The 17,819-nt window shown below is 32.8% G+C and overlaps 1 protein-coding gene across 1 annotated transcript; it reads right to left on the bottom strand.

The window, feature by feature from the left end:
* Window positions 1-10,962: 10,962 nt before the first annotated feature.
* Window positions 10,963-15,388, bottom strand: LOC110104949 (microtubule-associated protein RP/EB family member 1C-like). The gene is made up of 6 exons (XM_028697441.1): window positions 15,278-15,388; window positions 15,017-15,172; window positions 14,163-14,269; window positions 11,618-11,828; window positions 11,420-11,533; window positions 10,963-11,238 (listed from the first exon to the last, which is right to left on the bottom strand). The coding sequence occupies exons 1-6, from the start codon at window positions 15,386-15,388 to the stop codon at window positions 10,963-10,965; spliced, it is 975 nt and encodes a 324-aa protein (XP_028553274.1).
* Window positions 15,389-17,819: the final 2,431 nt, after the last annotated feature.

Below are 17,819 nucleotides of genomic sequence, written 5' to 3'. Positions count from 1 at the left end.
GATCCTATGAGATTCAGTCAGTGTCTGGGAAGGGAGGCATAAGGGGCCGGAATCCATAGAGATTCCGTCAGTGTCAGGGCATTTAGCTATCTGTATCTGTACTATTTTCTGTATCTGTTCTGTTCTGTACGAAATTGTGATTATGATATGATATGATCCGTACGATTCTGATTTCGATTAGGTACTTTTGTACTTTTGATTTTTGTACAGTCATGGTTTTTCTGTTCTGTCTTTCTTTCTGTTGAAAGCCATGTACTGTTCTGTAGATGATTATTTTGAGGAAATGAAAAGATAGATGTTTTGTTCCGCTGCATTTGATGTTTTTAGTAGCTCTGTTGTTCTGTGTGCTTCTGTTGAGTTAAGAATTTGAAAGATCAGTTCAGTAACCTAATCCAAAGCCAGATCCTGGTTAAGAAAGGTCTCTCGTCGCGATCCGGCTCGGGCGGGATCCGTCCCCGTCGGGTCGGGTCGTGACACTGGATTTCTACCTTACGCCATCCTTCTGACCATCGTCACCAGACAACAGTCCTTCCGACTTCCGTCGCCCGCCGACTACGGTCCTTCTAACTTACATTGCCCACCGACTACAGTCCTTTTGACCTCCGTCGCTCGCCAATTATGGTCCTTCTGACTTACGTCGCCCACCGACTACAGTCCTTTCGACCTCTATCGCTAGCCCACTACGGTCCTCCTGATCACTTATGTCGCCCACCGATTACAGTCATTCTGACCTCCTTCGCCAGCTGACTACAGTCCTCCTACCTTACGTCGCCCATCGACTACAGTCCTTCCGACCTCCGCCGCCATACAACGGTCTTTATGACCTCCGTCGCCCCTCGACTACGATTCTTTTGACCTCCGTCACCAAAGTATGGTCCTTCTAACCAAACGAATAAGTCAACATTGATCTTTGTATTCTCACAATATAATGTACTTTATAAGATGTACATCAAGCTAAGGCCTTCCACCAAGAAAGGGCATCATTTGTAATCAACTGCAATATTAGTGGATTCATTCAAACTGGGCTAGGCCCTGTGACTTACGTCGCCCACCGATTATAGTAAATGACGTACCCTCTCTTTTTATCTCTGTGTGTTTGGATCCTTGTATAACGGTAAGAGGTTAAACCTTATATTTCTCTAATGCCGTGAATACTCCAGGATGCAACAATACTAAAAAATTATTTTAGAACAAAATAAGTAAGCTCTCTGAAACGAAGCTTTGAATAAGTGAATTCAGTGATTTTTTTTTAATTTCCCAAGTGATTTTATTTAAAGTTGACTGTGCCTTAATAAGAAAAAAAATTTCACTTCCATGCAACATTTTTTATGGTTTTTTTTTTTGGGTAAAATTTTGGGCAAAGCCCGTATATTAACTCAAAAGAAGATTACAACAGTAGAGAGAACAAAATAACAAAATTGGCTATGAAAAATAAGACAAGCTACATTAGCTTCAAAAAAGGTGAAAACCTATGAAAATACACATGTGTGTATACCCGAAAAAGTTCCAACCGTAGACCAAAAAAGGCTCCCATGCCCGAGATACATGGACTCAGGAATATATAAATAAGAGTAAGCAGATCAATCACATCCCTGGTTGCCCAAAGACGCCTTAGGACCGTCCATGGAATGTGTGGGGAGCTTCATCATTGTCCAGAAAAGCATATCTACAGATACACGAGTCAACAACGAAGCAGCAGCAACTGAAAAGCATGAATAAAACAGCCTACAATCTGTCCAGAAAGTCCATCGCATTTTTCTATGTTACAATCTTCTCAGACAGTGCTCTTTTAATATATAATTGTAAAGAAGTGTGACATTGCAACTTGTTCCCAAAGATTCTGACATTTTTTATGGTCAAACGATACTTTTCTTACATTGCTGTTGTCAAGTCCTATCAGCACTTACAAACAGGTCTAAGGGTGCATTTTTTTTTTTTAATTCTGCTTAGAAAATAAAGTGAAATATTTTCTGGCATCGTTAAATAGATTATCAGTAACTTTTTACTATTTACGATTAAATTTCTAAATATAAAAATTTTTAAAAATAAATCATGAACAACTATCGCTAAATAAATAGTGAATTTTCAATTGGGTTTATTTCTGTGCTACATTTTAAATCTCACTAAATTAATTGGGTTCTCAACTTACTTACCATTCACCATTCTGCTCTCTCCTTCTTATGAAAATTTAGTTTTTAGAGTATTATTAGAATTCTGGCCACCTATTCAAGGTTCACTATTGCGATTGTTTTAAATTCGAATTGTGCACAACTTATTTTCAATCTTATTTTTTTTTGATATTGTAGTAACCAATATAAATATTATATTTTCATATGCACATCTTCCCATTTCTAAAGTCAATAATGATTATCATACTTTTTTTTAACTGAGTTTCATGAATAGTATAAGGTGTAACATGCATGGCTAGTTCTGCCTGCCATCAAATTCTTTAATCCAAATATTATATTTGTTTGTGTGCTGGATATTCGTACAATGCTGAAACGAAAAATTCTAACTCTATCGTCGCGCAAATTCTAGCCCGCAACAGTACTCTTGACAGAAGAATATCAATTGCTAATTGTATGCGAGAGGTGGGCATTGAAGCTTGATAGAGAAATGCCGCCTATATCCAACAGTGGAATGACCCCAAGTTAGAAGAAGAGAAGAGCAGAAGGGAAGAAGAGGATAGAATAAACTCCACCTCGACCATCGTTGGAATTCTGTTCAACTTTCAAGTGACGCCGGAGTTCCGCCCAACTTTCAAGTGATGCCGAAACTCCGCCCGATCTTCAGGACGCAACAATATTCGTTCATTAATTACGGCATTGAGCATCGCCTATTTTCAATGGGCTGCAACCAATTGCACTTTCTCTTGTTGCACTATTTCATTTGACCCCATTTTTCTCACTTCATTAATTACGATTACAAAACACTAAAACTCCTAAAACTGTATCTGTAAATCTCATCATTAAAAATATAAGCAGTTCGCCTTAATTAGTACTTTGCCTCAACCGAGATTTGTTTATTTATTATTTTTTAAAATAATCTTTTAGTATAAAAAATTTTGTACTGAAAATTTATTTTAAAAAAAGTAAGGAAACTGTTACAAATAAAATCTGATTCGTCTATAATTAAAAAAATTCTTTGTCAACCAATACGGTTATACAGTTAACTATCCATCTCCATTGAGGGTTACGTTTTCTACGAAGCTATTGGTAGTAATAATTAAATTGAGTAAATTTATATTAAAATATTCTAATATAAAATATATTAAAATAAATAAATTTTTTGAAAATTTATATTAAAATTAATATAATTTAAATATTATATACAGAAATAATCTCAATTTTTAATTTTAATATTTTTTATGTATTTTATGTCTGACATATAAATTTTTCATTATATTAATTAATATAAATTTAAAAATTTTGAAATCCATTACAATATAAATTGCATAATATTCAAATAAAAGTTTTTTTTCACTTAAAATGAAAAGAGATACGGAATCTCATTTTAATACGTAATAAAAATGGGAGTCACGGACTTGCAGCCTAAAAGCGGCTTGGGACTGAATAGTGGCCTTCACATGGTGGTAATAATGGGCGCCCCACCAAAATACCGGTCGGAAAAGGTTGAGGACCTGAGGTTGAACAGCTCTATCTGCTTTCCTTCACATCTCATATAGACCGTACCATCTAACATCTCTGACACTCGGGCCTCGGCATGACAGAATTCCCTCTACTCTTTGCCATCAACGTCTTTTGTTATGCGAAGTGCCAACTTTTCCCAAGTGATACTTAATTCCTTAAAAATTAGATGTTTTATGTCGTTAAGACCATCTCCAATCGAACAATAAATCATTGTTTGTCGTTTTTCTGTCGTTTCAGTCAAATTGGTGTCGCACTGTTCATCCGTTAAATTTTTATGTGTCAACGGGATTTGCCCGTGAAATAGAGAAAATCGGTTACGAGAGGATTTGCCCGCGAAATGGAGTTCGATTGGAGCAAAATTATCACATTTTGGAGTTTTGTTGTATTTTGCCGTGGAAAATGATGTTTTTCAGTTAGAGATGACCTAAATAAAAGATTAAATGATCTTCAAATTCTAGATGCTTATAATAATCTTGAGCATTTTCAGAGATGAATCAAAGGAGTCTATGATCATTCAATTTTGAGGTTACTAAGACACTCAATAATTTATAATCCAAGGGGTCCATATGGGCTATTTGATGAAGTGTTTTGATTCTAGCTAACTTTTTTAGATCTCTCACCCGTTGTCTATTTTTACAGTAGGTTTGGTGTAACAACCTAAACTTTTAACTATAGAGATATTGTCCACTTTGGCCTAAGGGCCTCACGATTTTGTTGTGGGTGTACATTCTTAGGAGGTCACCCATCCAGAAATTTCTCTAGGATGTGCATGCTTAATTGCACATGTTCTTAATAAAATTTTAACAATTACACCAAAAGGAGCTTCGATATTTAAGAGTTTTTTTTTTTTTTTTTACTTAAGGGTTTTCACAATCTTCCCTATTTAAGTAACTAACGTCCTCGTCAGTACCTTTATCTCATAATTATCCACTAGATAGATAGGATTTTAGATATGACCCCTACAAGTTTAAGTGATGACTCCTGCCACATAGCACTTTATCTCATACATGATTCAAGAGGTGGCTCTAATTGCGTAACACTTTATCTTGTAGCACTTGTATTGCCCTGATACCATTTGTAATAGCTCAAACTCTTAACTAGCGAAGATATTGTTTGTTTTAGCCTAAGGGCCTCAACATTTTGCTCTATTGGTATAACTTACAAGGAGGTCTCCCAGCCAAGGATTTCTTTAAGATGAGCATGCTTAACAACATAGTTTCTTTATAAAATTTCAACAATTACACCAAAATGCGCCTCAATGTTAAATTGTTACAATATTTTTTTTTTGCGTGTGTTTGGCGAACCGGAGCGGAGTTTTCAGCAGTTGTCTAATTTTTATTATTTTATATTTTGCAATAGTTTATTTTGCTTCTGATTGAGGTTGGCTAATTTTTTTCGCTTCTTTATGTTCATTTACATTTCTTCTGGCTTGTATCAGAAATATTGTTATTTAGATATACTAGTTATTTGCATTTTATTAATGAATCGACTTTTTAATTCACTTCCTTTGTTTACTCTTGTATATGTTTCTTCGTCTTCGTAAATACAAAACATATTTTTTTATCTCTTCATCGCGTCTCGTGTTGCCAGGATGTATCGCCTTCCAAACCTGGGGAGTGACACTATGATTGCTCATTATGTTGATTGTGTTACTTTTCAGAATTTGCGAGGACAACCTGTTCATTTTTTTCCCATTAACTTTGGGAAAAAAAAGGATTGTAAATGCAGCCTACCTTGATTTAATAATTTAGAGCTTTGGCTACCACCATATTACTATAGCTTCTTTTTTTTACTGTTTTTAAGATGTTTTTGTATTATAAAATTGATGTAGAAACAGTAAGAAAACTATATATTCCAATTGAAACCAAAATGTATTGCATCAATACATTAATCAAACTCTACTGCATAAAAAATATAGCATTCAATTACTATTTACATGTTGCATGTGCTTCTCCTTATGCTACAATGATGTTTCCTTATTTGTTTGTAGGGTAACAGATAGGGCTCCTTTGAAGCTCATCAGCACATCCAAAGACTTTTGAATCAGTACAGAAAGAATCATAGCCAAATTATTTGTTACCGTGGTGTATAAATATTTTAAAATGTCAGTTGAAATTTTTATAGAAATGAGTGATCAAAGTTGGACAATTTCTATAGATCTGAGCCTGGCCATACTGATCTGTATCCCAATATTTATTGCTCACAAGATTTTCTGTCCATTTTATCATTCCTTGTCGTATTGAATCTTCTCTATTTAATTTTCTTGAGACCAAATTAAGTAATGACTATCTTATGGATCTTATTTTTACTAGAAAATTGTATTTGTTTTCTAATAATAATAATTCTATAATTTCCAATGTTCAGGTAGAATGTGATTAAAGATTTATTTGAGGTGACTGTAACTTTTTATAAAGACGGTTATTGTTGCGGACTATAATATACGCGTCATTCCTTGTCGTATTGAATCTTCTCTATTTAATTTTCTTGAGACCAAATTAAGTAATGACTATCTTATGGATCTTATTTTTACTAGAAAATTGTATTTGTTTTCTAATAATAATAATAATTTCTATAATTTCCAATGTTCTATGGAGGTAGAATGTGTTTAAAGATTTATTTGAGGTGACTTCAACTTTTTATAAAGACGGTTATAAAATTATCATGAGAAAAGTGATTTTTTTAAAACTAATATAAACGCATCTTCCTAACACATAAATTTATTGAAAGCAATGAGAAAAAATTAGTTAAACAGAAACTTCAATTACGATCTAAATAGTAAATCAGTAAGAAAGTTGTCTCAAACAGACCCTAAAGTAGAATTCAATTGAATCTCTTTTCCTTTCTACTCAACTTACTCATTCAGAGGTTATTTGTTCTCCAACCATTAACTTTATAGCACTTTTATATATGCTGCATGTTATACTAGGGTGGAAAAAGCCTATGGAATTCTATTGTTGACATTTCTAAACCAGTTGAGAAAGTCTTTTGAATTTTGGTTGATTTTAATTGATCATATTAATCCATCCTTGTTGCAAGAAAGCTAAAATCATCCAATGAAAACTCACTCAAGCTACCACTTATGAATCACCTTAGATACAGTAAAAAGCAGAAGTGTTGATTGTCCGAAGGTGATGATAGTCTTCACTTCCTCCAAAATTATATTCAGAAAAGAATAAAAATCATAGCATCACCATAGAACTTTATTCTTCTCAAAGTTTTTTTGTGATCGCGCTATAATTGACAATAATACTTTTATCTCATTTAACTATGTTGTCGATAATATTTCTTTAACCTTCGTGCTCTTTAAAAATTTCAATTCTATGTATTATGACAACAAAATTATGTCAAGATTGATCTAAAGAAGACTTTCAACAATATTAATAGAAATTTCATCTTGTAGATACTTCCTTTATTTGTTAGGTGGGCTTCAACATGCATTAGTAATGTACCTTTTTCTACCACTATCAATAGAAGGAAAAAAGTTTCCTTAATTTGTCTAGAAGATTGAGACAAGATTGCCTTTTATCTCACTTTTTCTTTATTATTATCATGAATGTATTCTCTTAATTTACAGATTAACGAAATTTTTAATGGGAACTTCTCATCCATCTCAATGATCAAATATTAAGTATACATTCCATGTATGATGGTGATCTTTTTATGGGTATAGTCAATGAGAGAACTATGCAATTCTTGAATACTTCTCTACTCCATCTTACCAAATATATAAACTTATATGTGAAGCATTTTATATTTGAGTTATATGTTCTAAACATAACAACTCTAAATCTTTGTGTAATATCATCTGAAAAGATAAGTCTTCATTTTCGTCAAGTATTGCGACATACTCCTAAGTGATCGCAGAATTCAAGAGAAAGACTTTATACCTCTTTTTGATTAGATTAATGGATGATCGCTGTGTTAAAAAAAATAAAATTTTATATCTATATGGTAGATTTCAACTTATCAAGCTTTCCTTGGCAGTTATATATCTTACTATTTGAGGTCTCTCTCTTCCAAAAGGTTCTTGAGTGAAATACTTCTCTAACATCTAGGTTTCTTTTTTATGAGTCAAATTCCAAAAAATTGCATCTGATTTCGTAGTGTCACGCTTTACCCAAAGAGATGACATGGACCTTTCTTTTATTTGAAATGTTACTACCTTCTCAAAAATAAAAGTTGTTAGAAGGCTTACTCTTTCCCCTCTAACTGCAAAGGTAGTTACATGTCTATTTAGAATAAAAATAGGGGTTTGGTTGCTTTTTTTCTTAGGAAAGAATTAAAATATATTGCCACTCCTTATATATATGATCTCTTATATTGTACATAGATCTCTTATATGTCTGTTTAAATAACTTATAATTTTCATAATTTAATAAAGAAAATTTACAAAAATACACACCATGATATGTTTTAATCGTGATCTTAATATGAAATAATGTTTTTTTATTCAAGATGGGTCTTGAACTATTCCTAATATTTCGAATACTAATTGCTTCTTGATGTAGGTAATCTGCAGAGGAATGAGACAAACAACCAAATGAATAGAGCAGTAGAACCATTAAGCACCAAGAAGATAAAAATGGAGGAGTATATTCTTCTGTGTTTCCTTTTCTTTTAAAATACTACTAAAAGTTGGGCTAAGCTGTTAAATGATAGAAAAAGGAAAATAAAGGTAGTGGAGAGTAAACTAGTAAGCATAAGTGTAACAGAAAGGTATAACCGTAGGTATGATGTCTCCCGAGCTTAAGTGGTAACATCACTTCGTTTTCTTTAATATTATCATTAGCATTCATGTATTTATGGGTCTTAGAAGTGCTTGTGCATGAGGATGATTCTCTCTTTATCTAGGTCAAGAAAGGTATTTTTTTAGATAGTCATGATACTTATTTGTCTAAAGTTTTGTTTGTGACATCTTTTTTAAGGCTACTTTAAGAAGTAGCCGTCCCAAATGAAACCTAAATTGGTATGATTTAAAGGCCACCCCATTAAGTGTGAATAATTGGTTCTTCTACATTTATGGGTAATTATGCCACTGTTCTTTCTCATGGCATGGATCAAATTTTGATTTAGGTTTTCAAAGAATGTTTTTTGCTTAGGGTTGTAAACGGACTGAGTCGAGCCAAGCATGAGTGTGTTCATATTTCAGTTCGTTTATTATCAGCTTGTTCAAGTTCGGTTTGAGTTTGAATCGAGCTTTTTTATTTGTATTCAAGCTTGGTTCATTTCAATTAATGGGTGTTCATGTTTGATTCATGTTTAGTTCATTTTGTGCTTATTGAGATTTAAACAAACAAGTCTTGTCAAGCTATAAATGTGCTATACTTCTAGATGTGCAATTACTTAACAAACGAGCCTTATCGAGCATTCTAACAAACAATTACATCGAGCCTCTTCGTGAACATATCTAGCGAAAATTTTTAAACTATCAATCAATTTCATATCAATCAAGTTCATTTATGAATATAACTAATGATTATTCTTGAGCTATCAAATGAGATCATTCATGAACATATCTAATTAGTATTTTTGAGCTACCAAATGTTCAAAGAGCGGCCTGTTCACAATTTTAGGTGGATGTGAAAAGTAAAAATTAATTATTAAACATTTTTAAAAGGGATTGATAAAAATAATTTATTAAATTATTAAATTAATTTAATAATATATGTTTTTTAAAACTCTAATATAATTCTAATCTAGCTTCTTAGTTGTGCTTTAATTGAACTTCTTAACAAGCTTGTTTATGAGCGTTAAATGATATTGTTCATGATCATGAACTAATCGAACGCCAAATTGTTCAAATTTGTTTATTTAACTATCGAGTATTTATTTATCAAAAGTGTTCAAGCTCATTCGTTTATCTTATCAAATGAACATGAATAATCTTTCATTGAACCAAACCACGAGTAATTTGTGGAACGCTCAATTAATTTGCAACCCTAGAGCTAAACATAACTAAGAGCGAACCAAATAACTGATCAGAGCTAATTGAATGCTTGAAATTAGAAATGTTATTTTAAAAAGAAATATTAAATATAGGCAATAAAGTAAATAGCATATGACTGCTTGAAATTAGAAATGTTATTTTAAAAAGAAATATTAAATATAGGCAATAAAGTAAATAGCATAAATAATTTAAATTTTGCATTTTACATTTTCACGGATTTTTTTTAATAATTTGATAAAATACCTATTAAGGTAAACTAAAAAATCTTGCATAATTTTTAAGCGCTGCCAAAATACCAATTAGGGCATCTCCAACGAAAAACTCAATGCTACGCCAATCACACAATTCACCTCACAAAAATGCTATTGTAACTAGCGTTTGGATGGAGCTTGAGGCGAACAATGAACACCTGTTTGCAGAAAAAAAATAATTCTAACAGAAAAAAAAAATATTTTGTGTCTATTCTTTCTCAACCAAACTCCACACAACTTTATTTGTCTCCATAATTTGTGTTTGTGAACAATGCTACGCCAATCACACAATTCACCTTACAAAAATGCTATTGTAACTAGCGTTTGGGTGGAGCTTGAGGCGAACAATAAACACCTATTTGCAAAAAAAAATAATTCTAAGAGAAAAAAAAAAATTGTGTATATTCTTTCTCAACCAAACTCCACGCAACTTTCTTTGTCTCCATAATTTGCGTTTGTGAACAATGCTATGCCAATCACACAATTCACCTCACAAAAATGCTATTGTAACTAGCGTTTGGGTGGAGCTTGAGGCGGACAATAAACATTTGTTTGCAGTTCTATTGGAGATAGATTTGAGGTAAATATGTAACAAAAAATAGAAAGCCTATTGCAAATACAGAATAAGGTAGGTAGCACATATATGCATAAGTTCAATAGAATAGAAGTTTAAGTTGCTAAACAAAATACATTGCATAAATTAGCCTTCCCAAAAGAAGAGGTAAGGCAATTATATAACAAAGAAAAATAGTAAGCCTTGACAAAATACCTAATGAAGTAAACATGCGATTGTATAGTAAAATAGCACATTTAATTTGACAGAACTAACTTAAATTGCACTACGGTTCAGAACTTAATACTCATTTTACCACATCAAAAACACTAAATAGCCGTCTATCTTATAGATTGGATATATGATCAAACGAACAAATAGTTCATTTGACAGATGCTTCAGAGAATAAACCAAACTTGAATCTTTGCGCACCATTGCTTAAACTGCAAAGGAATTTAAAAAAAAAAAAAGATCAGCAAGCACTAAAATTAGCTGCACAAACCAAACAAGAAGATCAATGGATTGTAAAGCCCCAACCTTTCCTTTCTCTGAATTTGATATTCAGAAGTTTGTTAATGGCGATTCACAGTGTTGAAACTCCGAAATGTCAGAAAGGCGTTGCCTTTGTGATGCTGTTGAACTGAACAACATATCTGATTCAGGACTTGATATATTCTTTCTCTTTTGTGATTCCTGTTTTATTTGTTCCGCTGAATTTTCTAAGATGGGACTTAGAAAAAGCTGTTCTTTTTGTGATATCATCATTTGTGCTTCATCTTCCATCACAGAACCGTTATTATATGTAGAGTACAATATCCCTTGAATAGTTTGAACTATCTGTCATATATCACATAGTAGTGAGGCAAGAATGGTTCAAATATTAAGAATGACACAAATTTTAAAAAATAAAGCTTTATTTCAAGCATTCTTTATAAATTATAAAGAGTGAAGCCTTCCTCTAAAATTGCACAAAGAAATGACTATTTTTTAAGTAATAAATTTTATTAGAATATCTGACCGGCAAATGCTCGACGTCAGGGCCCTGGCAGAGTATTTCAATGTCTCTAAGTTTGGCATAGTAATAATCTCTTTCCTTCTCAAGGCTATCAACAAATAACTTCATCTCTGTAATCTGCATGCATTTTCTTACAATTATTAAAGCACATACAATCCCTAAAACCAAAAGCATACAGATCTTGAATTGAACCTTTACTACCTGCTCATCATAGGTATCAACTTCAGCGGTTGTGGCAAGTTTAGACGCTTTCTGCATTGCATTAGCTGAACTAGTATCATTTTTCTTGTTGGGTTGTAATGAGTTGGTTCTAGCGTTCGTAGAAGTTTTGGATGAAGTTAGTACGGTTGAAACTTTCTTGTTCACTTCCTTGCCTCCCTTGCATGAATCTCTTCTCTCCAAGGCATTATAGCTGAAATATGATTTAAGAGACAAAAGCTCAGTAACTTTATATAATTATGTTGAATGTTGTAGTGATAGTAGATGACAGTGTCTTCTTTTTATTAGATTTAAATGAGAATTTAATTTTTAACAGACACAATAGAGAAAAATAATTCATATAGCTAACTCTACACAGTAGGATCGGCTCGATGTTATTGTTATTGTTGTTGTTGCTACTTAATATATGCATCTTACTAAGATCAAAGTCTAAAAATCTCTTACCTCTTATCTTGAATATTATAGATATCATATTTTCTTCTTCTAGCATATAATTATATTTTTATATAAATAAATTCAAAAATTAAATAATAATGTCACTTTTATAATTACTAATATAAACCAAGAGTTACATTTATAGCAACAGGCTCCTATCAGGCAAGAAGATTCTATTACTTTGATATTAAGCTACATCTATAATTAGTAATTAAGAAGATTTTTATCACATTTAGGGTCCACACTCACATGAATGAGAGCAATTTAGGAGAAGGATAACCCATCTTTTATTTGTGGTACTATTAGAACACTGAGTATTCTTTTTAGGTAGAAGGAATAATAATGACAACTAGAAGGGAAAAAATGTGCAACTTTGGTTCTTCAATAATTGAAATCTAATCCTACCAATCAATTCTAACGATTACAGATAGCTGCTCTTCATGTCAATTTCATATTATAGGCCAATTTTTTTGTTATTCTTCTTACACAATATTAACAATATTAACGTATTGTGTTATGAGATCTAGTGCAAATTACATCGTAGAAATCTACTTTTATGATAAAGTTCATTATTCTTGTTGAACACTAGCATAGTAAAAAAGAAGGTAAACCAAATTGTTTGACGGTTGAAAATTAAAAAGTTAACTTCTTGGCCTTGTAGTTTTTCCTCTCCACAAGAGTTTTACATAGGGGTGCCAATATTTGACATGACCCAAAAATTCGACTCAAACCCGACATGAAAATTTCGAGTTTAGGTCAATCCGAACCCGAAACGGGTTTGGTTCGGGTCCTAATTTTCAACCTGTTTTGAATTTCAAATCGGGTTTGGGTTGACCCGAAAACCCAAAAATGACCCGATTTTGACCCCAAAAAACTGAAAGATACCTTCACAGCGAGCGAACTTCCGTCGTTGCTTCCAATAAAAATGTTGTAACTTCCGATCCAACTGGAACTTCGAAAGTGAACGTCGTCCAAGGAGCAAAGTTGAACAACAACAAAGGAGTCGGTGAGGTGGCTACTCCTACACAGTGAGCAAACTCCCGTTGTTGCTTCCAATCAAAATGTTGTAACTTCCAATCCAACCAGAACTCTGGAAGTGAACGTCGTCCAAGGAATGAAGTTGAACAGCAATGAAGTAGCTAGTGAGGCGGCTACTCCTTCACAGCGAGCAAACTCCCGTCGTTGCTTCCGATCAAAATATTGTAACTTCTAATCCAACCAGAAGTGAACGTCATCCAAGGAGCGAAGTCGAACAACAATGCACGAAAGGGAGAAAGTTTCCTCCACAGCGAGCGAAGTCGAACAACCACACACTTTTCGAGTCAGGCTCGGGTCCAAAAAACCGACCCCTTTGTAAAAACCGGTCAGGTTTGGGTTGACCCAAATATTGTCAGGTCAATTTCGGGTTCGACCCGACCCCGACCCATGACCCGAAATTGACACCCCTAGTTTTACATAAATTTTCTTTATGCTTGATCAAATTGATTCAAAGCTTCATTAAATTTTCATCTCACTTGTACTCTATGCTCATGCATCTATTATTTCTTTCCATCAACTAACACAAAGGGGAGAGATAATCTATCCAAAGTTCTCCTAACAAAGCAATTAAGGAAGAAATAGGTAGACCATTTATTGCATGGATTTGTGAGAAAAGATGATAATCTAGAATAAACAACATTTGTATCACACCATAGGAATGAATAGAATAGAAAATTCATAAAGTTGATCGAAATTGCTAGAATAAGATGGTATTGATTATTATAAATAATATAAGCATATTTGGCTCAATAACAATTTTAGCGAACATTACTTTTATCAGTGAAATCAATTGCAGGAAAATGAAAACAAAATAAAAAAGATATCAAGAAGAAGATAATGCATGATACGCACGGTTCATTTGCATTTGGAGACTATTTATAAAAGGTACAGTACAAGGTGCACCCGTTTTGTACAAGGTTTTTTTTTTTTTTTTTTTTTTTTTAAGGTGCACCAAGTATCAACCAGAAGATAAGGTAGACTATAAGATTTGCTTACAGATATTTACTTGCGTCTTAAAGTAAAATAGTGCAAGAGGGAGGGTATTAGAAATTACTTCTTAAGCGTGCATCCATTCACAGAGTCGCAATATCTCTTCATCCATTGCATGAACTCCAGATTATCAAGAGGCCTTCCTTTGACAAGCTTACTGACTTCAATATGCTGAAAAAGATATTAGAATTTAGAAAGAACATCCTATAAGAAACCATGAAGACCTTCGGTTGGAAATTTACTTGCATGTATAAATAATCCATATATGTTTCTAATTGGGTGCCTGAAGTCTTTCTTCAGTTCTTGAGCCTTGTGTACTGTTGTTTTCCCTATAATGCCCGTTTGTTTCATTCGAGTTACGAAGGATCTTCATTTTTTACTTTAAGTTAAAAGAAAAAAAAATGCTCGAAGGCTGAAAGTTCTCATTGAAATGCTTTAAACACTTCGGCCACCAGACAAGAATCACTTTTCCTTTCCATGTCCACGAAATCTTAAATAAAATTTATGGCACCTGACTTCGACGCAGTCAATTTAAAATGTAAAGGAATTCTATGTATCTGAAATAAGCATTGAAGTGCGATTTATAACAAGGAAAACATCTAAAATGAACAATATCTATTTAAGATACCATATTCATTTAAATCCTAAATTCTGAAAGTCAAGCAGTTTATCCAAATGGGGTTAACAGTTGTTCTCACAAACAGTTTTCAAGATTTAATACTCTCAAGATTCACCTACTTACTCCAAATTTACTGGATTTGAATGGAGGAAATTCATTTTTCCATATACATTAACAGGCGTACGCTATAAATGAAATCCAAGAAAAACTGAATACCGATAACCATTATCGATGAAAAGAAACATAAAAAGACCAAAAAACGGGATAAAAAATATATAACACGAAACTGCTTGAAGGACCTTAGTGATCTTAAGCTTGTTGAACACATCCTGCAGGACCTTGTAGTTCTGGATCATCTCGTATTCGTTCTTGGCGTCGAAGTTCACTTTATGCATCGGCACCATCCCAGGATGAACTGCGTCCATCAACTGGCACTGTACTGCACCAGACGCCGCCTGCCAAGCAGCCCATCAATGTCAATGCGACATCAAACTACAAATCGTCAAATTCAGAAACATAATCCAGAGGAGAAAGAAGATGTTTTGGAAAGATCATACAACCTCTTCTACTTTAGTGAGGTTAAGTTGGAGGGTGGAGTTGATCCATGCCAGGATCTCGCTCCTTCCAACAAAATAAGCTCCATCCATCATTCCAATGTTGGTGGCCGCCATCTCTCTCTTTCTGTGAACTGGGACTTGGATTAGGGTGAGGGGAAGGTGCTTCGAAACAGAGCTTAGATTAGGGTTTACGGTATTCTAGTTGTCGTCAAGGGGACGGGAAGGGAAAAGGAGGCTGGATCTTGAAATTTTTTACTTGCGATTCAAATTAAGGGGAAGTTGTACCTCGTAGTTCACTAGTTCTGCCTCTGTTCGACGTAACGGCTACATTGCCGTTAGGGTTAAAATAATTGTACTAAGTTGTGGTCCCCACTGGGCACAAGGATTCGAAATTTGAATTAGAACTATGCGTTGCTTTGCTGGGCGCTGTCAGTTTGCCTATGGTTCATTTGGTTAAAAGGATTATATATTTTTATGAGTGATTTATTGTTTATTATTTAAAAAAAAAAAAACAAATATGAAAAATTGTTGGTCAAGACTCAAGATCATACTCAAAATTTGATTTAGATTTAAAATTGTTTTTCTAATATTAAATTTAATTAAAATAAATATAATGTAAAAATTATTTAATAAATATTATTTTAAAATAATTCTAATAATTAAAAAACACATCTTTTCTTAAGTATAGTGACCTAAAATTTATTAATTCACTTATTATACTGCTATATATTCATGCTACACCTATATTCTTCTAACATATTTAATTGATTCGAAAAAATCATTTTAGATATATTTTTAAATATATAAAATATTTGTTTATAATATATTTATATTTTGATAGAGTTAGTATTTTATGACTTAGCTTTTGATAAAAATTAAAAATACATAGATAAAAAGAAAAATTTTAGGTGAAAAATCTGAAAAAGAGAATAAAACTATAAACCTAGTTGAAAAATCCATTATATATTAGAATGTACGTGAATCATTCATTTCTCATAATTGAAGAAGAAAATGACTATTTGAAATGAAAACTCAACTGCAAGGTCAGATCTGGCCAAAAGTTTGTAGATAATGGTGGTGATTGTTAGTGTTAGTCATCAACGAGAGTTGATGCTCAAAACTTGTAAAAAATATGATATTTTAATTTTTAGCAAACTTTCATGACATAACTTTTGATATGCAATACATTTCGATAATATGAGCATTTTGATTGTAATGTTATTGACTTTCACTAGCTAAAATAAAAATTATTGAATTTTTATGATTTTTACTGAATAAATAATTTAATACTTTTATTTAAGCATACTGTTAATATATATTGAGAATAAAAATAAATGTATGGTTGGGCAATAGCTAGTCACTATTATTGTTATAATACTATGATAATAATATATATAAGAACAAGTAAAAGTTGTTTCATTGACGTTGACTAACATACTGTTAATATTGATCTCTATAGAATGGTGGGTCAATAGTCTTTCCTTTAAACATTATTATTGGGTCTTATCTTCTACTGATTTATGTGATACACAGAGTGAGAGTTTTAAGATGTTATTACTTTGCCAATAAGCAAAGAGTGATAACTCTATTTACTGAGCCAACGAGTACTAACAACTAACTACTTAAAAAATACTTCTTAAACTATGACTTCTTACTTGTTTAATATGACTAATGAAATATATGTTATTGATTCATTTACCTCTTTACTATAACTGCTTACTGATTTATTGTCATTCTACGAATTAATTATTACTGCATTGATTTATTGTTACTACCAACAGTTTTACAGACAACATTATATTGATATTAAGCATGTAACATATTAAGAACATGATATGTTGAGTATGTGATTAAGATACTGATTTGATATGATATGGATAGTGTAGTCATGTGATGAAATAGTTTGTTTGTATTTGAGGGCTTGGATTGTATGGCTGCATGTGAACGGTTAGGTTGTCAGTCGTAGTAGTGAGTGCTCTATTAGTCAGGATAAAATATAGAATTTATGCCCTTTCTGATGCAATACCCGCTCGATAATCTTTGGAGAACATTTTTGTGGCAGAAATTTAGCTATGCAACGTAGGTTGCAATGCTGCTTTAGATTACCACAATCCTCAGATAACATTTGAGAAATCTCAAAGAAAATCAGGAAAAAAATGTCTCTGCTGCATTGAACAGAGCAGTAAACCGTGCAACCGCTTTGTAAAAAAGTTCTAGGAAGATTATCTAAATTATTATTGGTTTATGTTTGTCTTTCTTGCACAAGTATTGGTCCAAAAGTCAAAACTCATGTCCGGAAACAGTAATGAATCCAGCGAAATTACTTTAGGGCATCTCCAACTAAACTCCAAATACATGAATGTCGTCGCTCGTGAGCTCCAGCCGAACGACAAAACTTCCGGTATTTGGTTGCGGGTAGATTTACCGAAGAAACGCGCTAAAGAGGAGAAAGACGGTTACCTTCTGCGAAGGACACAAAATGGAGTTCCATTGGAGATGAATCACAACATTTTTTAGCTTCACTGAATTTTGCAATGAAAAATGA

Source organism: Dendrobium catenatum, unplaced genomic scaffold (genome assembly GCF_001605985.2).
Source record: "Dendrobium catenatum unplaced genomic scaffold, ASM160598v2 fragScaff_scaffold_113, whole genome shotgun sequence".
NCBI lineage: Eukaryota > Viridiplantae > Streptophyta > Magnoliopsida > Asparagales > Orchidaceae > Dendrobium > Dendrobium catenatum.
Note: the sequence above shows the minus strand (reverse complement) of the source record. Positions and strands in the feature narration are given on the sequence as shown.

Bases quoted from the DNA above. Each gene is read 5' to 3' on its own strand.
- LOC110104949 (XM_028697441.1), bottom strand. From the start codon at position 15,388: ATGGCGGCCACCAACATTGGAATGATGGATGGAGCTTATTTTGTTGGA. The intron at 11,829-14,162 runs GTAATTTCTAAT...ATCATATTTCAG, and splicing joins AATGGATGCACGCTTAAGAA to CTATAATGCCTTGGAGAGAA. The intron at 11,534-11,617 runs GTAGTAAAGGTT...AAATGCATGCAG, and splicing joins TTGATACCTATGATGAGCAG to ATTACAGAGATGAAGTTATT.